A 27,053-nucleotide genomic window follows, 5' to 3' on the forward strand; every position below is an offset into this window, starting at 1 on the left:
TTTCGACAGACGGCAGCTTTCGACCCTAATTGAATATACCCCATGGTGTTACTAAATGCGGGTATGCATGTACTCAGTGATGTGCTATATTGGATTAAAAATGTGATGCTTGATAAGTGAACCTTGCATGGCAATATGTTTTTGGCCTCTACATAAGCCTCCATTTTTTTCTTTATTGCAAATAATATGCATTAAAATCAGACAGCACCCTTTACATCAGGGGTGGGGAACCTCCGGCCCGCGGGCCGTATAAGGCCCGCAAAGCCATTTGTTCCGGCCCACCCGCTTGTGTGTCAGCGAGACACCCCGCCGCTCAGTCCGGCTGCGGCGTGTCTCAGTTATCCAGCGGCAGCGGCTGGTAGGATCTCAAACCAACTGCCGGTTCATGAGCCAATCAGAGCTTGCAGACAGGCAGCCAATCAGGAGCCGCCGCTGCAGGTCCACGAGCTCTGATTAGCTCATGAACCAGCGGCTGGTTTGAGATACTACACGCCGCTGCAGCCCGACATAGCCACGCTCTCGCCACCGGACGGAGCAGCAGTCGGACAGAGCAGCAGCAGCGGTGAGCAGCACAGTGGGGTGGGGGTGGGGGGGGGCGTGTGTGGGGGCATTTGTGTATCTGGCACTGTGGGGGCATTTGTGTATATGGCACTGTGGGGGCATTTGTGTATCTGGAACTGGTGGCATTTGTATCTGGCACTGGGGGGCATTTGTGTATCTGGCACAGTGGGGGCATTTTTGTATCTGGCACAGTGGGGGCATTTTTGTATCTGGCACTGTGGCGGCATTTGTGTATCTGGCACTGCACTGGCATATGTGTATCAGGCAATGCACTATTGGGGGCATATGTGTATCACGTCTCATTTTAATTGGCCACACCCATTTTTGGCACATGCGCGCCTTCGGTGCATGCACTCAGTACCTCTAAGGGGCATAACTACTGTGGGGCAGGGTAATTTTTAAGTTGATAATTTCTGTATGGCCCCTGAAGGATTTTAGAAATATCCAAATGAACCTTGGTAGAAAATAGGTTCCCCACCCCTGCTTTACATAGTCAGCATATAGAAGGTGATGTCATTCTCTTTGCTTGCTCATTCCCAAACAGCTACAGATCCTTCCTGCGGGGGAAATCCGTCTGCTATAAGGGGCAGTCTCGTGAAGAGAGGACATTCGGAATCACGTCACATCTGTGCTATTAGTATAGCAGTTATCTACTGTATTTATACCTGGTTATATAAGTTTCACATTTCATAATTTGTTATGATAAAACATGTAGCTTATGTATAAACTGTAACTGTAGACTGTGTGTAAGCTGATAGTGTTATCTGTGTCCTTACTGTAAGTGTTCTGACACACAGCTAGAGTGCTTCCAACAAGATATGACCTGAAATAACTTTTGCTGTATCCTTCATTGGAGACTAGTCCTGCACATTCCATATTTTAAAGATGCAGCTGCGGTAACCAACCAGTCATGTTACATCCTACAATTTAGTTTCTCTAACGTCCTAGAGGATGCTGGGGACTCCGTAAGGACCATGGGGAATAGACGGGCTCCACAGGAGATAGGGCACTTTAAGAAAGCTTTGGATTCTGGGTGTGCACTGGCTCCTCCCTCTATGTCCCTCCTCCAGACCTCAGTTTTACACTGTACCCAGAGGATAAAGAGCGCACTGCAGGGAGCTCTCTTGAGTTCTTTGCTACAGAAAGCATTTTTGTTTGGATTTTTACTTTTTTCACAGGGAGCACTGCTGGCAACAGGCTCCCTGCATCGAGGGGCTGAGGAGAGAGGGGCAGACCTACTTAACTGATAGGATCTGCTTCCTCGGCTACTGGACACCATTAGCTTCAGAGGGGGTGAACACAGGTTCGTCCTGGGCGTCCACCCCCGGAGCCACGCCGCCGTTCTCCTCACAGAGCCAGAAGAACAGAAGCAAGAAGACGTCTCAGGCGGCAGAAGCCTTCAGCTTCACAGAGGTAACGCACAGCACTGTAGCTGTGCGTCATTGCTCCACATGACCTCACACACTCCGGTCACTGTATGGGTGCAGGGCGCCCTGGTAACGCACAGCACTGCAGCTGTGCGTCATTGCTCCACATCACCTCACACACTCCGGTCACTGTATGGGTGCAGGGCGCCCTAGGCAGCAATAATAACACCTCATAGATGGCAAATAGGTATATACATGTACAGCTGGGCACTGTACATGTATATAATTGAGCCCCCGCCATTTTACATGAGGAAGAAAATGCTCTGTTCCCGGACTTTCCTGGTAATGTATGATTGCCATCACCTGTGATGAAACACCTTTCTTATCAATTAACTAGCTCACCACAGGTGATGGCAATCATACATTACCAGGAAAGTCCAGGAACAGAGCATTTCCTCCCTCATGGAGTGGGTCAGGTAGGCAAGTATACCTAAGAGCCTAATTCAGGTTGGATCGCAAAATGTAATCCAACCGCAAACATTGCTAAAAATATAAGGGCGCATGCGCAGCGCCCATCCTGCGCATGTGCCCGCGTTTTATACGGGGGGCGCAGAAAATGCTTTTGCCTCTTGGCTTTCAGGCATGGTGTGGGCGTCATTGCGGCGGCTGCGTGATGTCACACGCAGCCGCCGCGATCAGAAACATGGCGGCAGGCCTCCTGCGGGCGTAGCTAATCTGCGCCAGCAGGAGGCAACCGTAATTTCTGAAGGGGGGGGGGGAGGGGCTGGGGCCCCCAGCATGCGAACAAAAGGATTGCAAATTCTGCTAAGTGCATAGTTGGATCCATTTTTAAATCGTTTCCAGCCTGGGTTGTTGCTGGACTAATGCACAGTGCTGTCTTGGACGATGTTGGTTCACTATAATCACCTTCACATCATGTTTATTAAATTAGATTATATCAGAATTTCTGCTTTTAAATACTTACATGAAATACTCATTTATAAAGTCCAGATTAATGAAAATGGTAAGAATTGCTGTTAACATGCAGAAATTTGGATATTTGATTTTTATATTTTGAACACTAAATAAAATTGACATTTCCAAGGACCCCAAAGCCCTTATTATAATCTACCACTGTTTAATTGCAAATTGGGGTATAGATCAGCAGCCTCATCACATTGCATGTGTATTGTTTGGCATTTAGGCTTCCCAGCATACTTGTGGGAGATCCTCAGGGGAAGGCCCAGGGGTAGCTGTGGGGGATGTTGTGAATTATGTCATCCCGTCCCCACTCGTGCTGCAAAATGCCACAATTTGTGGAATTATGTAGAGGGGCCAAGACTACATGATTACCAGCCAATCAGGTCATCGCGGCGCTGTCCAGGATACTACATTGCAGAAGCTAAAGGGATGCAGGAGGTTTGTGCTGGTGTTCCAGGAGTGCTCCCTGATATTTAGGAGTAGGCAAGTATGCTTGCTTGTCTACATGTAATTAGCTGTACACATGAGTGCACTGCTATTCATTCGCCGCATTTCCTCTGACTGAGATCTTGGCCTCCCCCGACCCCCCCCCCCCCTCCCTTCCCCCTTTCCTCGCTATGCTGGTGACGCATGGCGATCATACATTAAGAGGGAAGTCCAGGAGCAGAGCATTTTCTCCCTCTTGGAGAGGGTCATGTTGGGAGGTATGCTGCATAGCCTCCAATGCCACCAGTTAATGGTAGACCTCTATACAGCCCTTGCACTTTCTCCTGCACGGATGTGCACGGAAAGACGTTACATAAACACGCAGACAGGTGCCAGCACACGCTGTGCACTCACTTTTGCGTGTGACTCGCTATCAGGCCCTTTATCTCATTACATTGTTTATTACTAACACTGCGAGGACGCTACTCTCTTTTGTGCATACAACACTTTGCTACTTTTATATTGTATACGAGTAGGGTAGTAACTTCGCTTTTGTAACTAACTCCGCCAAGACGCATCACTACTCTGCGCTGGTCGCAGCCATAGACATCGGTGCACATGATGTAGAGGTACTGCTATGTTTTCACTTGATTTCAAGGTATGTGTGGCTCAAAGTATATAAAATCACAATTTGTAACACAGAATTTTGATGCGTACAGTCATGTTGCGAAATGCGTAGGTCTCATTTAGGCGCACAGTGAGCATGTGAATATTTCAATACCAATTCTGTAACCGTTTTTTATTTTTTATTTTTTTAAGGCATAGGATCACTTACCAGATACGATGAGACTGTTGTGTCTCCTGACTGGCAAGAAAAACTCACCCCGGAGCAGTACTACATAACCAGGGAAAAGGGCACGGAACTGGTAAGTGGCCTGGGGTATATTCCTTGTTTATAAATCTCATCCATTGTTCCTCAACTGGCTACAGAGCCAATGTAACTGCATAGAATTGAACTGTTTAGAAATATTAGTGGACTGTTTTTAACCGCTCAACTGATAATTTTTTGTGAAAGAAATTGTCAGAAACTGTCGAGTTTTTTTTTAAAGTTTTTTTATTTAATAGAGTTTAAAATGCATTTTTTTTTTTTTTGAAATTTCAATATTTTATAAAAAAAAATATATATATATAAACCTGACGACAATGCGGATGCATTGAAACGTTGTTGCATATACCTGACTCTCTGCTGTGGTCATTTGGGCTGAGTGCCGCACGCCGTTCCACTACATCTCATTCTACATGTGAGGGCACCGGCCGCAGCTACTTTTGTTATTTGGAGTGCCAGACTCCCTTTCGTATATATATATATATATATATATATTATATATATATATACCCCATGCCCATAGGCCCCCATTGTAAATTCAGCCCCACCCCCTATCAGAAATGGTCTCCCCAGTCATAAAAGAACTCTATAATTATCAATCCCTGTGCCCCCAGTAGTAATAGCTCCCAATGGCATGTGTAACTATATATGTACGGTAATTCTTTATTTCAAATTTTGAAATGTCATTTTTTTTGTGTGTTAAACAATTTATCAGTAAATTGCGCGAGCGTCTAAGTTGCACTGTGCAAGGTACCTTACAGTGTCACTCACAGTGAGGTAACGGGTTGTGGAGGCAAAAATGCATGGCATGTCTCAAGCTGTGGCTGCGATCCCATTTGCAAAAAGCATGGCGCCATCGTCTCAGTTCCCGCAGCCATTCTAGGTTTACTCAGATGGCAGATTAACGAAGCATCTGCAACCACCGCTGCTAGGACCTGCAATGCCGCCTGTGGGCCTCTCCATACAAATCCCGGCGTCTCAGACATTAGCGTACTGTGGGTCTAATTCAGATCTGATCGCTGGGCAGCGATTTTTGCAGTCCTGCAAACCACTCGCCTACAGGGGGGAGTGGTTTTTCGCTGTGCAAGTGTGCGATCGCATGTGTAGCAGAGCTGCACAAACTGATTTTGTGTAGTCTCTGCGCAGCCCAGGATTTACCCTTCCTGTGTGATGGAATCCTGCTGATCGGGCCCAGAGCTAACGTCAGACACCCTCCCTGAAAACGCCTGAGCTCGCCTACGTTTTTCCGGACACTCCCTGAAAACTGTCCGTTGCCACCAACAAACAGCATCTTCCTGTCAATCTCCTTGCGAATGCCCGTGCGAATGGATCCTTCGCACCATCCCGTCGCTGACCGGCAAAGCCCATTGTAGCTGCGCGACGCGCCGGCGCAGTGCGGTGCATACGCACACGCATTTTGGATCTGATCGCCCGCTGTGCGAAAACACACAGCAACGATCACATCTGAATGACCCCCTTTGGCACAGAAGCTGTGTACAGAGGTGAAGCTGTGAATGTGTTAGGGCACCAATCTGAATCAGGCTCATTGTGACTTTGAGTCAGGTTGTACTAATAGCCTGTCTGTTTCCTTAGCCTTTCAGTGGCATCTACCTGAACAACACAGAAGAAGGAATGTATCTCTGCGTCTGCTGCAACACACCGCTGTTCAGGTAAAACTCAGTTATTTGGCTGAGTGTCACTCTCTCTCCTCAATTACATCTCTGATGACTGCAGTATGAGCAAACAGGGGGAAGAAGCGAGAAGTAAAGTCTTGGATGTAAGGATAACCGTTATGTCAGAGAGGATACCTCTGCGTCATGCACTGTGATATAACAGACACACTAACCCTGTTTTTGAACCTTCCCATATAATCTATCTAATGGAGTTATAAAAACAAATATTTGTAGTGGCGTAAGAGTAGGGAAGCTGCGGTAACAACTGCTACTGTTATAGGAGACTTTAACTTCCTCTAAGTGGATGCCCCCATATAGTCTGTGCTGGTAACAATTAGGGATAGGCAAATGTGAGCGGTGGGAGGCAGCTCAGTTTTACAGCAGGGCTCAGGGATTTTAAATGATGCCACCGTGTGTACGACGTGACTTTATATATGTGCTGCATCACTGCCTGCTGCTTACAAGAGTTAGTCATTAGTTATACCCCATTTCCATTAAGATGCGGGTCGTAGCCGGGAGCCTGACACAGGTGCTACCCGGCTGCGACCCGCATCGATGGCCCCTTTTCCATCAGCAGTCACCATCCCGGCATATTGCCGGCTTGGTGACGCTGCTAGTGACGCAGCAGGGGCGGCGCTGGGAGATCACATGATCCCTACCCGGATCATTCCCGTATCCTACCCAGGTATTTACCCGGGTAGGATTCACGGGTCACTTGATCTGGGTTTTTGAGTAGAGACCCTTTTCCACTAGCAAAAAACACGGGTAAATGCGCGCCCCCGTGCATTTCCCCGTGTTTTTTCAGCTAGTGGAAAAGGTGTATTAATCAACCGTTTGGAGCACCAATTCTGTTCTATTTGCCTTTGCAGAATAGATCTCCTACCTTTATGGTCACTAAACAGTTCACATATGTAGAACTAGACGCATCTGCATTGTCAGCATAGGCACCTGCTTTACTTCAAGTCATCGGCATGAGTGTGCCAGCACCTATTCCATAGCTGGTGCAAAAAATGCTCCTCCTAACCAGCATATGCGTGCTGGTCTGCATTAGCCGCAATTGCTTGAACATGCCATTGTGCCCCTTCCCGCCCCTAGTCCTCCTATTTTGTGATAAGGTTTGATATGTGCACAATGCTTGCAGGTCGGCATAGCTGCTTACACCTGTGTTCACTTTCCGATATTGGGGGTAATTCAGACCTGATTGCTAGGCTGTGTTTTCTCACCATAGCCTGCGATCAAGTCTGAACTGCGCATGCGTATGCACCGCAGTGCGCAGGCGTGTCAGACCGCAGCAACGGGGATTGGTGCATAGCGACGGGATGGTGCGAAAAAAGCGATCGCACAGGAGATCGCAAGGTGACTGACAAGAAGGGTGGCAACTGACCGTTTTTAGGGAGTGTCTGGAAAAACGCAGGCGTGTCCAAGCGTTGGAAGGGAGGGTGTCTGACGTCAATTCCGGTCCCGGACAGGCTGAAGTGATCGCAGCGGCTGAGTAAGTCCTGGGCTGCGCAGAGTCTGCACAAAATCTGTTTGTGCAGCTCTGCTACACAGGCGTTCGCACACTTGCACAGCTAAAATACACTCCCCCTGTAGGCGGCGACTATCTGATCGCAGGGCTGCAAAAATCGCTGCCCAGCGATCAGGTCTGAATTAGGCCCCTTGTAAATTATATTTTTTATCAGTTGCAGTCTATTTTATAATGATCACCTCAGATCTGCAACTTAATGAGCTCCAGTGAGCTGGCTGGTTAAACAATGTTACCTAAACGAAGTATAGATGGATTTTTTTTTTCTATTGCCTTTAGACCAAATCAGAGCAGTATTGTGTATATTGCCTATTACGAGATGACACTGGACCTAAATGAAATAGAATGTTAGACAAGCACCGGCCAGGATGGCCACCTAATTTAATGGCCGCTTAATTTAATCTATTTCCTTCTAATAATATGTGATGGCATTAGCGGCAAATGAATGAAATTGGCTCGGTCCACTACATGGAGAAGTGGACCGAGCCTCGTGTGAACATAGGTAAGTATGTGTGTATGTAGGTGTGCATGTATGTAATAAAGTTTTACTGTCACGGTGTGTGTGTTCTGTTTTTTGTTGGGTATTATTTTTTGTAGTAGTACTACAGGTACCAGCAGGCCCGTTTTTCCACCGCATGCTGGTACTTGTGGTTCTCCAAGTACCAGCTTGCGGGGGAGGCTTGCTGGGACTTGTAGTACTGCTACAAAAAACAATATTCTTATTCTTACACTTGGCTATCAGCCCCCCATCCGCCGCCCTTGGAATGGGGGGACAGCCTCGGGCTTCACCCCTGGCCCTTGGGTGGCTGGAGGGGGGGGGGACCCCTTGATTTAAGGGGTCCCCACTCCTCCAGGGTACTCCGGCCAGGCGTGACTAGTTAGTGATTTAATGCCAGGGCCGCAGGGACCTATATAAAAGTGTCCCCCGGCTGTGGCATTATCTCTCTGACTAGTGGAGCCTGGTGCTGGTGTTAAAAATACGGGGGACCCCTACGCTTTTTGTCCCCCGTATTTTTGGCTCCAGGACCAGGCGCAGAGCCCGGTGCTGGTTGTTCAAATATGGGGGATCCCCAGTCAATTTTCCCCCCATATTTTTACAACCAGGATCGGCTCAAAGAGCCCGAGGCTGGTTATGCTTAGGAGGGGGGACCCCACGCATTTTTTATTTTTTATTCTTTAAACACTGTATTTAAGGTACACAATGAAGCCCTGCACGGATCTCACAGATCCAGCCGGGATTCATTGTGTTAAGTTCGGCAGTGTTTTACTAATCACTCACGTAAAACACTGGCCGAAATTACGAATGACATCGACATCGGAAAAAAAGGAAAAAGAATAATACGACAGCATAGTAAATGAGGCGTACAAATTTCAAAAAGTTGCAAATTCACACATTTGATGTCATTCGTGTTTGAACTTTAACCTCATTCTGAAAAATACGAATTTTAGTAAATATACCCCCTGGTATCTATACATAAATGAAACAGAAAAGGCAGACAAGATAGTATCTTTCTGTTGTACTCATACTGTTCCCTTTCGAGAAACCATTTACAAAGCACACAGATTACAAAGTCCTTGGCGGGGTTCCTTCTTGTAAACAAGATTTCCCTTTCACAATGCACAGCTATAGCAGGATTACATTAACAGATTGTTAGGAAAAAAACAAATCCTATATAAGAAAAGGCTAACGCTGCTCCGCAACTCTGTTATGTGTGCTGGCAGCCACTACAGGGCGCCCAGCGGACCAAAAGACTGCTTTGTGTGCTGCAAGCTGTCCACAGGTGAAGTGATACTGCAGGGAGATGCTACAGCCTCCTATCCTGCTGCTGCTAATATTAATAATACTGACCTGACTTTCACACTTGCTGCATGCAGGGCTGGGAAGAGAGAGAGTGGGGGTAGGGGCTGATTGGGACTTGGGGGGGTGGAGAGTGGGGTAGAGCAGACAAGGACTGGGGGAGAAATAGAGAGGGCAGGAGGGTTGGGGCAGATATGGACTGGGGAGAGACAGAGAGGACGGGTGCAGATAGGGACTGGGGGGGGGAAGCGAGGGGTTCGGGTTGATAGGGACTGGGGAGAGAGTGGAGCGGGAGGGGCAGATAGGGACAGTGGATAGAGAGATGCAGATTTTTTCAATTAAGTATTACATATCTATTATAATAAAAGGCTAACGCTGCTCATCACCTCTATGGAGGGAATTCAAGTGTTGTGCACGCCGGTGGTCACTAAATGGCGCCTGATGGACCATTTCAAGTGTTGCTTCTTTTGGGCGTACACAGTCGCCAGCGCTGACGCTACTGTTATCTCTTATGTTGTTCCATCATTTTAACAGGCTGGGAGCTAGTGTGTGTGTGTATATATATATACATACATACATACATGCACACATATATATATATATATATATATATATATATAGATGCAAAATCCGGCACTCTGAGGACAGTGTTACCTCCAGGAAACTTGCTGGTGTGCCATCCAAGAGAAAATATTTCCCATAAATATTGCAAAACAAAGGCAGCACTCCCAGACTTGTAAAAAAGTTATAAAGTTTCTTCACTTTTACAAGTCTGGGAGTGCCGCCTTTGTTTTGCAATATATATATATATATATATATATATACATACATACACATATATATACATACATACATACATACATACATACATACACATATATATATACATATATAGAGATAAATATCGGGAGCACTCACCAGTCTTCATAAGCCTTTTTTTTATTAGTAACATCAGGAAATCAGCATAGGGGTACCTCTATGCTGATTTCCTGATGTTACTAATTTAAAAAAAGGCTTATGAAGACTGGTGAGTGCTCCCGATATTTATCTCTATATTTGAATGGACGGGTCCAGGTGACACATGTCTATATGGATGCTACCCCAGCAGATGATACACATTTCCAAGCGTTTGCTGTGGCAGCAGAAGACAAACATGGCACTGCAGGATTTTGTAGAAACAAACTTCACTCCTTCAGGAAGAAACATGCTGTATCTTCCTGAGGGTATCCGGACTCCAGGTCGACAACAAAAAGGTCGACACACTTTAGGTCGCCGCCAATTGGTCGACACACCTTAGGTCGACATGGACAAAAGGTCGACATGGAAAAAGGTCGACATGAGTTTTTCACAATTTTTTTCTTTTTTGGAACCTTTTCATACTTAACGATCCACGTGGACTACGATTGGAACGGTAATCTGTGCGGAGCGGAGCGAAGGCACCATGCCCGAAGCATGGCGAGCGAAGCGAGCCATGCGAGGGGACGCGGTGCACTAATCGGGGTTCCCGGTCACTCTACGAAGAAAACGACACGAAAAAAACATAAAAAACTCATGTCGACCTTTTTCCATGTCGACCTTGTTCCTGTCGACCTTTTGTCCATGTCAACCTTTTGTCCATGTCGACCTAAGGTGTGTCGACCAATTGGCGTCGACCTAAGGTGTGTCGACCTTTTTGTTGTCGACCTGGAGTCCCAGACCCCTTCCTGAGGACGGGGTGCAAGTCCCTGAATCGACAGACAGAGACAGAGAACCAGCAGAAGCAGTTTCATGAACCTGGCAGCTCCTGTGTGAGTAGCAACCCATTAATCCTCCCCAGGTGTCCGTCATTTTGACAGGCTTTTAACTAGTGTTTCATAATGTGATATTGATCTGATTTTGGATTTTGCTGAACCCTGAGGTATTTGACATTTCTGTATGTTATTTTATTACCTTTTCTTTGTAGTTCAGAGAAGAAGTATAGCTCTGGAACTGGCTGGCCCTCTTTTTGGGAAGCACATGGCACTGTTGAATACGATGAAAGCAACACAAACATACTCAGACGTCCAGATAACTCGCTGGGATGCGCCGGAACGGAAGTTATTTGCAAAGAGGTAAATATCATGGTGGCGTGTATAAATTGCTATAGCTGCCGCTGCTCATAAGTAATGTCATCTTTTTGCATCTCAAGTACAGTAAGTTACCTTTATTATAAATGAGTAGTACTTATCACATATCTGGGATTGGTACTTCTCCTCGATCTAGGATTACTGCTATTCTAACATGCACAATATGGTGGCATATAAAAATAGGATTTTGGTTACCTACCGGTAAATCCTTTTCTCGTAGTCCGTAGAGGATGCTGGGGTCCACATTGGTACCATGGAGTATAGACTGGTCTACCAGGAGCCACTGGCACTTTAAGAGTTTGAGAGTGTGGGCTGGCTCCTCCCTCTATGCCCCTCCTACCCGACTCACTCTAGAAACTGTGCACGATTAGACGGACATCTTCGAGAGAAGGATTTAACACAGAGAGTGGCGAGATTCATACCAGCTCACACATACAAGGCACATCAAGCCAACCGAGCTTGAAAACTCAGCAACCGCTGAAACATTACTTACCAAGTAACAATACAGTATTTAACTAAAACGAAGTTGTACTGAACCAAATAACGATAGCAGAAAAACGAAGCGCTGGGCGAGCGCCCAGCATCCTCTACGGTCTACGAGAAAAGGATTTACCGGTAGGCAACCAAAATCCTATTTTCTCTTACGTCCTAGAGGATACTGGGGTCCACATTAGTACCATGGGGATGTACCAAAGCTTCCAGAACGGGGAGGGAGAGCGCGGAGGCTCCTGCAGAACTGATTGACTGAACTTCAGATCATCAGAGGCCAAAATATCAAACTTGTAGAACTTTGCAAACGTGTTCGACCCAGACCAAGTTGCAGCTCAGCAAAGTTGTAAAGCCAAGATGCCCCGAGCAGCCGCCCAGGAAGACCCCACCTTACAAGTAGTGTGGGCCTTGTCAGACGTAGGACACGGCAATCCTGCCGTAGAATACGCATGCTGGATAGTGAACCTGATCCAGCGAGAGATTGTCTGCTTAGAAGCAGGACACCCAATCTTCTTGGGATCATACAGGACAAACAGAGAGTCCGATTTTCTGTGACGAGCAGTCCTCTTCACATATATTTTCAGAGCCCTTACAACATCCAAGGACTTTGATGAAATTGAGGAGTCAGTAGCCACTGGCACCACAATAGGTTGGTTGATATGAAATCCCGACACAACCTTCGGAAGAAACTGCTGACATGTCCGGAGCTCAGCTCTATCTTCGTGGAAGATCAAGTATGGGCTTTTACAGGACAAAGCCCCCAACTCTGACACACGTCTAGCAGAAGCTAAGGCCAACAGCATATCCACACCGGCTTGCAGGAAGAGGAGAAACCGTCCCAGTTGAAACTCCACCGCAGGAAATTTCTTGGACTCACACCAAGATACATATTTTTTTCCAAATTCGATGGTAATGTTTAGATGTTACTCCTTTCCTAGCCTATATTAGAGTAGGAATAACATTGTTCGGAATGCCCTTTAAAGCCAGTTTCAGGCGTTCAACCTCCATGCCGTCAAACGTAGCTGCGGTAAGTCTTGATAGGCAAACGGCCCCTGCTGCAGCAGGTCCTCCTGAAGAGGAAGAGGCCTTGCCTCTACTTGCAGTAGATCCAGAAGATCCGCGTACCAAGCCCTTCTTGGTCAGTCCGGAGCAATGAGGATCGCTTGAACCCTTGTTCTCCTTATGAGCTTTAGAACTCTTTGGATGATTGGAAGTGGAGGAAACACGTACACCGACTGGAACACCCACAGAGTCACTAGGGCGTCCACCGCCACTGCTTGTGGGTCCCTCGACCTGGAATAATACCACCAAAGCTTCTTCTTGAGACGAGAGGCCATTATGTCGATCTGGGGTACGCCCCAAAGATCTGTTACCTCCTTGAACACCTCCAGATGGAGACCCCACTCCCCTGGATGGAGATCTTGTCTGCTGAGGAAGTCCGCTTTCCAGTTGTCTACTCCCGGAATGAAGATTGCTGACAGTGCCAACGCGTGTTTTTCTGCCCAGAGGATGATTTTTGTTACCTCTGACATTGCAGCTCTGCTCTTGTCGGTTTGTGTAAGCCGTTGTCGACGGCTCTTAGTTCCAGAATGTTTATCGGCAGGCCAGCTTCCAGACTTGACCACCTTTCTTGGAAGGTTTCCCCTTGAGTGACTGTGCCCCAGCCCCAGAGACTTGCATCCGTGGTTAGAAGGATCCAGTCCTGAATCCCGAACCTGCAGCCCTCCAGAAGGTGAGGCAGTTGCAGCCACCAGAGGAGTGAAATCCTGGCCTTTGGTGACAGACGTATTATCTAGTGCATGTGCAGATGGGATCCCGACCACTTGTCTAGGAGATCCAGTTGGAAGAACCAAGCGTGAAGCCTCCCGTACTGCAGGGCCTCGTAAGAGGCCACCATTTTTTCCAGAAAGCGAATGCACTGATGAACTGACACCCGGGCTGGCTTCAGGACATCCCGGACCATTGTTTGTATCACCAACGCTTTTTCCTCTGGAGGAAACACCCTCTTCATTTCCGTGTCTGGAATCATTCCCAGAAAAGACAACCTCCTGGTCGATTCCAAATGTGATTTTGGAAGATTCAGGATCCAACCATGTTCCCTGAGAAGCTGGGTCGTGAGAGCTATGGACCTTAACAGCTTCTCCTTGGACTATGCATTTATCAGCAGATCGTCCAGATATGGAATTATGTTCACCCCTTGTCTGCGGAGGAGAATCATCATTTCCGCCATCACCTTGGTGAATACCCTCGGTGCTCTGGAGAGGCCGAATGGCAGGGCCTGTAACTGAAATTGACAGTCCAACAGTGCGAATCGAAGATAAGCTTGATGTGGCAGCCAAATCGGAAAGTGGAGGTACGCATCCTTGATATCCAGGGATACCAGGAATTCCCCCTCCTCACTGCCCTTAGAGACTCCATTTTGAACTTGAACTCTCTCAGAAAGGGGTTTAGTGATTTTAAGTTCAGAATGGGCCTGACCGAACCATCCGGTTTGGTTACCACAAAAAGGTTCGAATAGTAACCTTTGTTTTGCATATGAGGTGGTACTGACACAATGACTTGTGCCTCCACCAACTTCTCGACGGCTTCTTGCAGGATAGTCCTGTCCGCCAGCAGAGCTGGCAAGCCTGATATGAAATTCCAGCTTGTATCCCTGAGACACAATCTCTTGCACCCAGGGGTCCAGGCCGGATGACACCCAGACGTGACTGAAATGCCTGAGTCTTGCTCCCACCGGCCCCACCTCCGGGGCGTGCAGTCCACCGTCATGCGATTTCTTCGGAGCAGGTGTAGCTGAGGGAAGAAAAGGTGACTTACCAGCCGTAGCCGTGGAGATCCACGCATCTAACGCTTCCCCAAAGAGAGCCTGACCTGTGTAGGGTAGGGTCTCCACACTTCTACTGGATTCCGCGTCGGCAGACCATTGGCGCAAACACAGTCCTCGATGAGCTGATACAGACATGGAAGAAATTCCCACAGCCATGGAACCCAGGTTTTTCATGGATTCTACCAGAAATCCTGCTGAATACTGAATGTTACGTAAAAACAATTCAACATCACATTTCTCCATAGTATCCAAGTCTTCAAGTAATGTGCCTGACCACTTTACTATAGCTTTGGCAATCCAAGCACTGGCAATAGTGGGACGTAGTATTGCCCCAGAAGCCGTGTACATGGATTTGAGCGTATTATCAATCTTACGATCAGTCTGCTCTATCAATGCGCTAGATCCTGGAACAGGTAAAACCACCTTTTTTAAGAGTCTGGATACTGACGCGTCAACAATAGGCGGGTTTTCCCATTTTTTCCTATCCTCTACCGGGAATGGAAATGCCACCAGAACCCTCTTAGGTATCTGGAATTTTTTATCCGGGTTTTCCCAAGCCTTTTCAAAAATAGCATTTAATTCCTTTGACGCAGGGTAAGTTAGCGAGGCTTTCTTATTTTCAGTGAAGTAAGCCTCCTCAACCTGCTCAGGTGTTGTATCAGCAATATTCAACACATCTCTAATAGCCTCCATCATCAACTGCACCCCTTTAGCGAGAGATGCTGCCCCCCGCAACCCATCCCCGTCACCGTCTGCAGTGTCAGAATCGGTATCTGTATCATCCTGCATGATCTGCGCAAGAGCACGTTTATGTGAATATACAGCGGGGAGCCCTGAGGTACCAGAACTGGCCCAGACTGCCATAGAGTTCTGTAAACCCTGAGTTGCAGATTCATTTTGTGCAACCCTACTTGAAATCTGAGAAATCATAGATTTGATAGAGGATAACCACTCAGGCTCCCTTGCTGGTATCTGTGGTAAACCAGTGCAATCCCGATTACATGGAATGGGATCATCCTAAGAGGACATATGACACAGAGTCTCTGGACATTGCTTAATGGAAACCACAGACACTCCACACACACACACACACACACACACACACACACACACACACACACACACACACACACACGAGGACAGACAGAGTTTCACCCCCAAGAATGGCAAGAGAGATACAGAGATTGGAGCCAACCCACACAGCGCTTTCAATGTAAAGGAAGACCCCTACTAGCGCTGACTGTGCACCTTAATAGGTTACACATTCATAATGCATGGAGTTGCTGTGGAGGGACTTGCTCTTCCTGGACAGCGCTGTGCAGGCAGGAAAATGGCGCTGAAACGCTGCTGGGTCCGCTCTGAAGAGAAGCTCCGCCCCCAAAATGGCACTGTCTTCCCGTTCTTCACAAGGATTATACTGGCCTGAGGTAAAATGCTGGCTGAGATCCATGGATCCCGACAGGCTTGCTGACCAGTGCAGGGTTCAGGCGCTGGCTCAGGGCGCCCCTCACAGCGCCACACTAAGTACCTCTGAGCCTCCGGAGCGCAGTTGCCGCCATCTTCACACCGGCCCCCCGCTTGCTAGGGGGGTCGGTGACTCACTTGCCACTGATCTTCAGCTCTGCAAGGGGGTGGCGGCATGCTGCTGGGGTGAGCGATCCCCTGTGGCGGGTAACGATCTATCCCCTCAGGAGCTCAGTGTCCTGTCAGCGGAGATAGTGGCTCAGACCCCGCAGGGCAGACACTACTTTTCCCCTTAGTCCCCCGAAGCAGGGAGGCTGTTGCCAGCAGCCTCCCTGTAAAATAATGAACTCTAAAAAAAAAACTTTACTAAAGAAGCTCTGTAGAACTTTCCTAGCTGTGACCGGCTCCTCCGGGCACATTTTCTAAACTGAGTCTGGTAGGAGGGGCATAGAGGGAGGAGCCAGCCCACACTCTCAAACTTTTAAAGTGCCAATGGCTCCTGGTGGACCCGTCTATACCCCATGGTACTAATGTGGACCCCAGCATCCTTTAGGACGTAAGAGAAAAGAATTTCCAGCTTCCTTACAGCTATCCAGTAATCCTTCTCGCCCCACCTAAATCATTAAACCCTTGTAGGTCACTGAAGTTAGGGGTATTTAACTCTGATGCTCCCCTGCTTGGTTGGTGCTCCAGCGCCTGGAGAGTAAAGAGTTCTGCAAGGCTGTTGGGGCACTGGTGATAGGACAAGCTGGAGAACACCAAGCATGTCCAAACAGCAGCGTCCCTACAATGGTCACAAGCTCTCCACACTTACTGCACGTCCACCTGCTTACCTTGGCTAGTAATTGGCAAAATATTACTCCAGGCCCAGACAACTTGTGGCTTTCAAGGTGTTGTGAAACTACAAGTCCCAGAATATCCTCACAGCTCAACTGTCAGGCTTTTGACAAAGCATGCTGGGGCTTGTAGTGTTACATCACCCAGAGAGCCACAGCTTGTGCAGTCCTGCGCTATGCAATTTTTGCAAAATGTGTTGAATCCCTCAAATATTCAGATCAAATTTAGATGCCAGGCTCAAATTCTTTATAGTTGTTAAATGTTTTTTAGTGTTATTATCATCATCATCATCATCATCATCATCATCATCATCATTATCAACATTAATAATTGAGAAAACTAGGCATATCCTGTAATGCTCCTGAACTGTTCTGACAGCTGTGTAGTAATTACACTGGAGCTTTTTCAGCGATGGACGCAGATCGCTGCAAGAGCTTACAATCTTATACCCCTTTTACACCGCCTGAAATGTCCCGGGATTTTGCACGGGAGCGCACAAAATCCCGGGACTGCAGGCGGTGTAAAAAGGTCCTTCTCCAAAACCCCAGGTCCATTTTTCCGGGAATCCAGCCCGGCTTGCAAGCTGGGTTGTACATGGGTAAGACCCGGGGTAGGAGACGGTGTAAATGGGTAAGCCGGGTCCTCCAAACCCGGTACCCATTTACAGTACGGCAGACCTCCCGAACCGCAGTGTCCGGCGGGCGGTCGGGAGGTTGGGGGTCATGGCGCACCCCTCTATGCAGACAGCAGCGCCGTACTGGTTGCCATGCTGAGGCTGGGAATACGGCACATGCTGTTTATGCAGACAGCAGCGCCGTGTCGGGTGCCTGGAAGTGCCGGAAGCTGGGGGCAGCACAGCAGCTTCCAGATGGCTGGGCTTGCCCCCAGTGTGACGCTCCGGAATCCTGATCTGCTGGGTTTCCCGGCGCTTGGAGATGATGTCATCTCTAAACACCGGCCCACAGGACACTGCACCCGGGGGGTCATTCCGAGTTGTTCGCTCGGTAAAAATCTTCGCATCGCAGCGATTTTCCGCTTAATGCGCATGCGCAATGTCCGCACTGCGACTGCGCCAAGTAAATTTGCTATGCAGTTAGGATTTTTACTCACGGCTTTTTCTTTGTTCTGGCGATCGTAATGTGATTGACAGGAAATGGGTGTTACTGGGCGGAAACAGGCCGTTTTATGGGCGTGTGGGAAAAACGCTACCGTTTCCGGAAAAAACGCAGGAGTGGCCGGAGAAACGGGGGAGTGTCTGGGCGAACGCTGGGTGTGTTTGTGACGTCAAACCAGGAACGACAAGCACTGAAATGATCGCAGATGCCGAGTAAGTCTGGAGCTACTCAGAAACTGCTACGAGGTGTGTAATCGCAATATTGCGAATACATCGTTCGCAATTTTAAGATGCTAAGATTCACTCCCAGTAGGCGGCGGCTTAGCATGAGCAAATCTGCTAAAATCCGCTTGCGAGCGAACAACTCGGAATGACCCCCCCGGGTGCAGTGTAAATGGTGCTGACCAGGGAATATCCCGGATCGGCACTGCGGTATAAAAGGGTGGAGTCCCGGGTCTGACCCAGCTTGGAACCGTGTTCCAAATCCTGGGTCAGACCCGAGATTTTGGTGTAAAGGCAGTATAAGAGGAATCTATAATATATATGCTTTCCCTGCTGTTTTTTTCTCTTTATTACTAATTTCTCATACGTCCTAGAGAATGCTGGGGATGCTTCAAGAACCATGGGGTATAGACGGGATCCGCAGGAGACATGGGCACACTATAAGACTTTGAATGGGTGTGAACTGGCTCCTCCCTCTATGCCCCTCCTCCAGACTCCAGTTAGATTCTGTGCCCAGTGAGACTGGATGCACACTGAGGAGCTCTCCAGAGTTTCTCAGGTTTATTATTTTCAGGGAGACCTGCTGGCAACAGGCTCCCTGCATCGTGGGACTGAGGGGAGAGATGCAGACCTACTTCTGTGAGTTCAAAGGCTCTGCTTCTTAGGCTACTGGACACCATTAGCTCCAGAGGGTCCGATCACTTGGTGCGCCTAGCTGCTCGTTCCCGGAGCCGCGCCGTCACCCCCCTTGCAGAGCCAGAAGTATGAAGCCGGGTGAGTAAAAGAAGAGAAGAAGACTTCAGTGACGGCAGAAGACTTCAGTGTTGAGGTACCGTGCAGCGCGCCATGCTCCCACACATACAGCGACACTAGCAGGGTGCAGGGCGCAGGGGGGGCGCCCTGGGCAGCATGAATACTGAAGTTTTAACTGGCAAATAAATATATTAAAAGTGCCTAGGCACTAAATATAGACCCCCGCCAGTATAATTATGTAGATTTGAGCGGGACTGAAGCGCGCCGGTGAGGGGGCGTGGCTTAGCCCTCACAGCTCTCAACAGCGCCATTTTCTCTTCACAGAAGCTGCAGAGACGCTGGCCCTGACCTCCACACTGCTGTACAAGTAACAGGGGGCAAAACGGGGGGGGGGGGGCACAGTAGATTTGGTGCTATTATCTTATATTATAAAAGCGCTAGCAGGTCTGAGGCATTGTATGTAAAGTTTCAGTACCGGGTTGGGCGCTGGGTTGTGAGCTGGCAAACTTCCTCTGTGTCTTTCTAACAGGCTTTGCTGTGGGTCTGTCCCCTATAGTCCAGTGTGATTGTAGGTGTCGGTACGTGTGTGTCGACATGTCTGAGGCTGAGTGCTCTTCCCAGGAGGAAGCCGGGGTGGGGGCAGAAAAGGAGGTGGGAGTGACCCTGTCGGCACCGCCGACTGCTGAGTGGGTAAATATGTTGAGTGTTTTGAATGCAAATGTGGCTCGGTTGACTAAGAGATTAGATAAATCAGAGTCTAAGAACCAGACATGGAGGAAATCCATGGAAGATGCATTGTCACAAGCTCAGACCCCTTCGGGGTCACAGAAACGTGCATTTACCCAGATAGCAGATACAGATACCGACACGGACTCTGATTCCAGTGTCGACTATAGTGATGCCAGATTAAATCTTAAACTGGCAAAGAGCATTCAGTACATGATTGTGGCGATAAACGACGTATTACATATCACGGAGGACCCTGCTGTTCCTGATACTAGGCTCTGTATGTTTAAAGGAAAGAAACCTGAGGTAACGTTTCCTCCCTCTCATGAACTGAACGCTCTTTTTGAAAAGGCTTGGGAAAATCCTGACAAGAAGGTACAGGTTCCCAAAAGAATTCCAGTGGCATATCCGTTCCCCTCTGGGGACAGGGAAAAGTGGGAGAAAACCCTCACAGTGGACAAAGCTCTATCGCGTCTGTCCAAGAAGGTGGCGCTTCCGTCTCCGGACACAGCAGCCCTAAAGGATCCTGCGGATCATAAGCAGGAACATACACTAAAATCCATTTATGTCACTATAGGTTCGCTACTCAGGCCTGCCGTTGCTTTGGCATGGGTGAGTAGTGCTATTGAAAAGTGGGCAGATAACTTGTCATCTGAGATAGATACCCTGGACAGGGATAACGTGCTTTTGACTCTGGGTCATATCAGGGATGCTGCAGCATATTTAAAAGAAGCTGCAAGGGATATTGGCCTTTTGGGATCAAAGGCCAATGCCATGGCTGTCTCGGCATTGTGGATTCATCAATGGAATGCTGATGCTGACTCGAAGAAGGCTATGGAGTCTCTACCGTTTAACGGTAGTGTCTTGTTTGGTGACGGCTTCACTGACCTGGTATCTACGGCTACCGCGGGTAAGTCGTCATTTTTACCTTACGTTCCTGCGCAACAAAAGAAAACACCCCACTATCAGATGCAGTCCTTTTGGCCCAATAAATACAAAAAAGGACGAGGATCCTCCTTCCTTGCTGCGAGAGGAAGAGGAAAGAGAAAAAGGTCACAGGCTGTGGCAAGTTCCCAAGAACAGAAGTCCTCTTCGGCTTCTACCAAATCCACCGCATGACGCTGGGGCTCCTCTGCGGGAGTCCGCACCGGTGGGGGTACGTCTGAAACTCTTCAGTCAGGTCTGGGTGCACTCGGACCTGGATCCTTGGATATTAGAAATAGTAGACCACGGGTACAAATTAGAGTTTCAGGACGTGCCCCCTCACAGATTTTTCAAATCGGCCTTGCCAGCTTCTCTTCCAGAAAGAGAGGTTGTATGCGCTGCGATACTAAAGCTGTGTCAAAATCAAGTCATTGTCACGGTACCCCCGTCACAACAGGGGAAGGGTTTTTATTCGAGTCTGTTCGTGGTACCAAAGCCGGATGGCTCGGTCAGACCGATTCTGAACCTAAAATCCCTCAATTTCTTTCTAAAAAAATTCAAATTCAAGATGTAATCTCTCCGAGCAGTGATCTCCAGTCTGGAGGAGGGCGATTTTATGGTGTCGGTCGACATAAAGGATGCCTACTTACACGTTCCCATATATCCTCCATATCAGGCATACCTGAGGTTTGCTGTTCAGGATTGTCATTACCAATTTCAGACGTTGCCGTTTGGTCTGTCCACGGCTCCGAGGATTTTCACCAAGGTTATGGCGGAAATGATGGTTCTCCTGCGCAAGCAGCGAGTCACAATTATCCCGTACTTGGATGATCTCCTGATAAAGGCAAGATCCAAGGAACAATTGCTGAGAACGTTGCACTCTCTCTGACGATTCTGCAACAACATGGTTGGCTCCTAAACTTGCCAAAATCACAGTTGATTCCGACGACACGGTTGTCGTTCCTGGGTATGATTCTGGATACAGAATTACAGAGAGTTTTTCTTCCAGTGGAAAAGGCTCTGGAAATACAGAACATGGTAAAACAAATTCTGAAACCGGCAAGAGTGTCGATTCTTCAATGTACTCGGTTGCTGGGGAAGATGGTGGCGGCCTACGAGGCCATTCAGTATGGCAGGTTCCATGCCAGGGTGTTTCAGTGGGACCTGCTGGACAAGTGGTCCGGGTCTCACCTGGACATGCACCGGAAAATATTCCTATCTTCCAGGACCAGGATCTCCCTTCTGTGGTTGCTGCAAAGTTCTCACCTTCTGGAGGGACGCAGGTTTGGGATTCAGGATTGGATCCTGGTGACTACAGATGCAAGTCTCCGAGGCTGTGGGGAGCAGTCACACAGGGGAGAAATTTTCAGGGAAAATGGTCAAGCCAGGAAGCTTGTCTGCACATAAACATTCTGGAATTAAGGGCCATTTACAATGGCATTCTGCAAGCGGATCATCTTCTTTGCGGTCTGCCCGTCTTGATTCAGTCAGACAACATAACAGCAGTGGCGTACATAAACCGCCAGGGCGGAACAAGAAGCAGAGCGGCAATGGCCGAGGCCACGAGAATTCTTCGCTGGGCGGAGAAACATGCAAGCGCTCTGTCAGCGGTCTTCATTCCAGGAGTGGACAACTGGGAATCAGACTTCCTCAGCAGACACGATCTCCATCCAGTAGAGTGGGGTCTACATCAAGAGGTCTTTGCACAAGTGACAAGTCGTTGGGGAATTCCTCAAATAGACATGATGGCGTCCCGCCTCAACAAGAAACTTCCGAGATATTGTTCCAGGTCAAGGGACCCTCAAGCGATGGCGGTGGATGCCCTAGTGACACCGTGGGTGTTTCCGTCGGTATATGTGTTCCCTCCACTTCCACTCATTCCAAAGGTGATAAAGATGATAAGAAGAACAAGGGTTCAGGCGATACTCGTTGTTCCAGACTGGCCAAGGAGGGCCTGGTATCCCGATCTTCAGGAATTACTCAAAGAAGATCCCTGGCCTCTTCCTCTCTGAGAGGACCTGTTACAACAAGGACCGTGCATGTATCAAGACTTACCGCGGCTGCGTTGACGGAATGGCGGTTGAGCGCCAGATCCTAGCCCGGAAGGGTATTCCCAGTGAAGTCATTCCCACTCTTCTTCAGGCAAGAAAAGAAGTAACGGCAAAGCATTACCACCGTATTTGGAGGAAATATGTGTCTTGGTGTGAATCCAAGAAGGCTCTTACGGAGGAATTTCAGCTGGGGCGTTTGCTCCATTTTTTGCAAGCTGGTGTAGATGCGGGCCTAAAGTTGGGCTCAATTAAAGTACAAATTTCGGCCTTATCAATTTTCTTTCAGAAAGAATTAGCCTCCCTTCCAGAAGTTCAGACCTTCGTGAAAGGCGTACTACACATCCAACCTCCCTCCGTGCCCCCAGTGGCGCCATGGGATCTGAATGTGGTGTTGCAGTTCCTGCAATCTCATTGGTTTGAACCTTTGTGTAAGGTTGAGTTCAAATTCCTTACTTGGAAAGTAGTCATGTTGTTGGCCTTGGCTTCCGCAAGTCGGGTATCTAAATTGACGGCTTTGTCTCACAAAAGCCCCTATTTAATCTTCCATGCTGATAGAGCGGAGTTGAGAACTCGTCAGCAATTTCTGCCAAAAGTGGTTTCATCGTTTCACGTAAACCAGCCTATTGTGGTGCCAGTGGCTACTGACGCTTTGGCGGAATCGAAGTCTCTCGATGTGGTCAGAGCTTTGAAAATCTATGTTGCCAGAACGGCTCAAATTAGGAAAACAGAGGCTCTGTTTGTCCTGTGGGCTCCCAACAAGATTGGGGCTCCTGCTTCCAAGCAGACTATTGCACGTTGGATCTGTAATACGATTCAGCAAGCTCGCTCTACGGCAGGATTGCCGTTACCGAAATCTGTGAAGGCCCATTCTACCAGAAAGGTGGGCTCATCCTGGGCGGCTGCCCGAGGGGTCTCGGCATTACAGCTTTGCCGAGCTGCTACTTGGTCAGGATCAAACACTTTTGCGAAGTTTTACAAGTTTGATACCCTGGCTGAGGAGGACCTCTTGTTTGGTCAATCGGTGCTGCAGAGTCATCCGCACTCTCCCGTCCGTTCTAGAGCTTTGGTATAAACCCCATGGTTCTTGAAGCATCCCCAGCATCCTCTAGGACGTATGAGAAAATAGTATTTTAATACCTACTGGTAAATCCTTTTCTCTTAGTCCGTAGAGGATGCTGGGCGCCCGTCCCAGTGCGTGCTGTATCTGCAGACTGGTTATGGTTACGCTCATGTTGTTAAGTTCAGTCAGTCTGTGACTGATGTTGGTCATGCCGTTGCATGCGTTGTTGTTGAATGCCATGTTGTGCGGCGTGTTTGAGGTGTGAGCTGGTATGTATCTCACCTTAGTTTAACAATAAATCCTTTTCCTCGAAATGTCCGTCTCCCTGGACACAGTTCCTATAACTGGAGTCTGGAGGAGGGGCATAGAGGGAGGAGCCAGTTCACGTCCATTCAAAGTCTTATAGTGTGCCCATGTCTCCTTCGGATCCCGTCTATACCCCATGGTTCTTGAAGCATCCCCAGCATTCTCTAGGACGTATGAGAAATTAGTAATAAAGAGAAAAAAACAGCGGGGAAAGCATATATATTATAGATTCCTCTTATACTGCCTTTACACCAAAATCTCGGGTCTGACCCAGGATTTGGAACATCCCCAGCATCCTCTACGGACTAAGAGAAAAGGATTTACCGGTAGGTATTAAAATTCTATTTTAGTTACCTTAATCTAACAAAATCATGATGTTATTTTTGTTGTTTTTATTCCTCTTTAGTGTGACGCTCACCTTGGTCATGTGTTTGATGATGGCCCCGCCCCTTCTGGTCAGAGATTTTGCATCAACAGCATCGCACTTACATTCAAACCAAGCTAAACAGGAAGTTCCAGCAATATACAGTGAATTCATGGAATGCTGTTCAGAGTTAATTTTTGTTGTATTAAACATTTATATTTCTCCATGGAAAACCCCTTAATTTGTATTTTGTGTTGACGATTTGTTAATGTGCCTATTTTGTATGTTTACAGCAACCAGACTACAAATTGTGGATGTAAATTTGTATGTTGTGGAAATATGTGTTTATTTTTTATGTTTTTAAAAAAAAAAAATATTTAATAACATTTTTATTTTATTGCATTCTTAATAAGGACCTACCCACAGTGGTTGATGCTGTTTTGTAGGCTCAGCTAAAAATTCTAAGAGTGCCGCCTATCGATTTACTTGTGAAATCACTGAAGCAGGAGACCACCATGATGATATTAGTTTATCTGATTGACTGTATTGTCATGAATTTTGGCTTAGCCTACAAAATGGCTGCCCTACTCTGACTAAAACTCTGGTCTGTCAACTGAAAGTGATTATTATTTGTATAATTGTTTTACTGTAACTATCCAGTAAAACACATGTGCATCACTTGCTGGGCATAGATAATATAATTTCCTGGAAGCACTAGTTGGAAGCTGGGGGAGTGGATTGTTGGGTGTACAAAGTAAGATTGGTTCATTTAAAAGGCCTACAATAGCTGTGACCAAAAAGTTTGTGCAGTGTTTCTTATTCACTGCAAATGACTTCTGTTTCTTAATGTGTAACAAATCATAATGTTTTTTAATGTGTAAGATGGACAAATAATTTTCATTTAGTCTGCTCGCCAGTGCCGAAGAATTAACCCCCACCCCAACTCCCCGATCTGTAATATGGAATTTTATTACATAACTCTGTACATTACTCAAAGGCTAACGTTAAGGGATAATTCCACAGGAAACTGAAAATGCCATAAGTTGAACATAAATATCAAATATCACTTGTCCATCTTGGGTAAGTGATGCTGCTCTTGCTTCTGCTAGTAGCGCATTGTGGTTGGGTAGTAAGCTGTCTCTGTGACGCTATGTCACACTGGTATTCTGGTTTGCCGTCCTTTATATCAGCATAATAATAAGTTATGGAAGGTAGAACTTAGATCTGTTTTGTTATTTATTTCAGCCTTACTTACTATGTATGTAAGTTACATATGGCGTAATGTACTACCTAGTGTAAGTTATAGAGACATAAGACGTTACAGAGTAGTTTAGTAATAATACTTTTATACAGCTCACATACAGTAAATCTGAGGTGACTTTTAATATATGTAGTAATTCACAGCAAGTGGTTCTTAGTCGTCATAATACACAGGTTTTCTCAATGACCAATGAAGCGATAACCAGAGTTTATACAAAAATGAATAATACTTGTGTGTTATATAGAACCTTGGGAGCACAAAGAAGTTACTTAGAAGGAATGATAAACATTGGTAAAACCCCAGTGTATTACTGTGGGAGTTTCTTCATTGATTAATAATCAGCCCTTTGACCCCTTCCGTAGCCACTGTTTACTATGGGTATGGGATCTTGTATCCGGGCCCCAGAAGGCACAGATCGCAGGAAATCCGAAAGCAACAAGTAAATAATAGCTGCTCTGTGATGATGTAATGTATACAGATTGGTGGTGAGATTTGACAAACCTTCTAAATAGGACAAGTGGAGGGTGTTACCCAGAGCAACCAATCAGATTCTAGCTAGCATTTATCTAGTACATTCTACAAAATGATAGCTAGAATCTGATTAATGGATATGGGCAATATCTCCACTTGTCCACTTTAGAAGCTTTGATAAATCTCGCCCTTATAACATCTTCCAACTGTTACTGTTATATGACATAATGAGTTATTCTACCATCTGGGAAGACAGGTTTAGATATGTTGTAACTCATTATACTGTACTATAATTGTACATATCTCATATGCGGAAAACTGAATGTCTCAAACATTCTCCATAGAAGGTCTGATGCCTGTTTTTTGTATTGTATTTTATTTTATACAATAAATATATCTGAGTACTGTCTGCAATGCCAAATGGCTCCATGATATATAAAGCTGAAATATATATTGGCAACAGGGTCCATTCACATGGCAGGTGTGGCCAACATGCACTTAGACCCCTATTTATCAAGCCTTGGAGAGTGGTAAACGGCACGGTGATGAAGTAACAACCAATCAGCTCCTAACTGTCATTTTCCAAACACAGCCTATAACATGGCAGTTAGGAGCTGATTGGCTGGTACTTTATCACTGTGATAAATCTGGGCATTAGTATGTTAGCTCAAATGCTCTCTCATTATCTTGTACTGAGATCGCTCTTACCACAGTCCTTGCGGTATCCGGTCTATAGATCTACACTAAAAAGGTCTACAGTCAATAGGTCTACCACTAATGGTAGACATGCATTAGGTCGACGTGGTGAAAAGGTTGACATTTAAAAGGTAGACAGTTCAACATGTCAACAGGGATAAAAGGT

General features: G+C 47.1%; 1 protein-coding gene across 1 annotated transcript in view; it reads left to right on the top strand.

The window, feature by feature from the left end:
• The window catches only part of MSRB2 (methionine sulfoxide reductase B2), a 31,986-nt gene extending 5,386 nt beyond the window's left edge, over positions 1-26,600 (top strand). Inside the window, exons 2-5 of the mRNA XM_063921591.1 lie at positions 4,155-4,261; positions 5,815-5,891; positions 11,160-11,307; positions 24,502-26,600. Of these exons, the coding sequence (XP_063777661.1) occupies positions 4,155-4,261; positions 5,815-5,891; positions 11,160-11,307; positions 24,502-24,600 (431 nt within the window). The 3' untranslated portion in view covers positions 24,601-26,600. The remainder of the gene's footprint in view (positions 1-4,154; positions 4,262-5,814; positions 5,892-11,159; positions 11,308-24,501) is intronic.
• The last annotated feature ends 453 nt before the right edge of the window (positions 26,601-27,053 follow it).

The sequence above is a fragment of the Pseudophryne corroboree genome, chromosome 5, assembly GCF_028390025.1.
Source record: "Pseudophryne corroboree isolate aPseCor3 chromosome 5, aPseCor3.hap2, whole genome shotgun sequence".
In the NCBI taxonomy this organism is placed as follows: Eukaryota; Metazoa; Chordata; class Amphibia; order Anura; family Myobatrachidae; genus Pseudophryne; species Pseudophryne corroboree.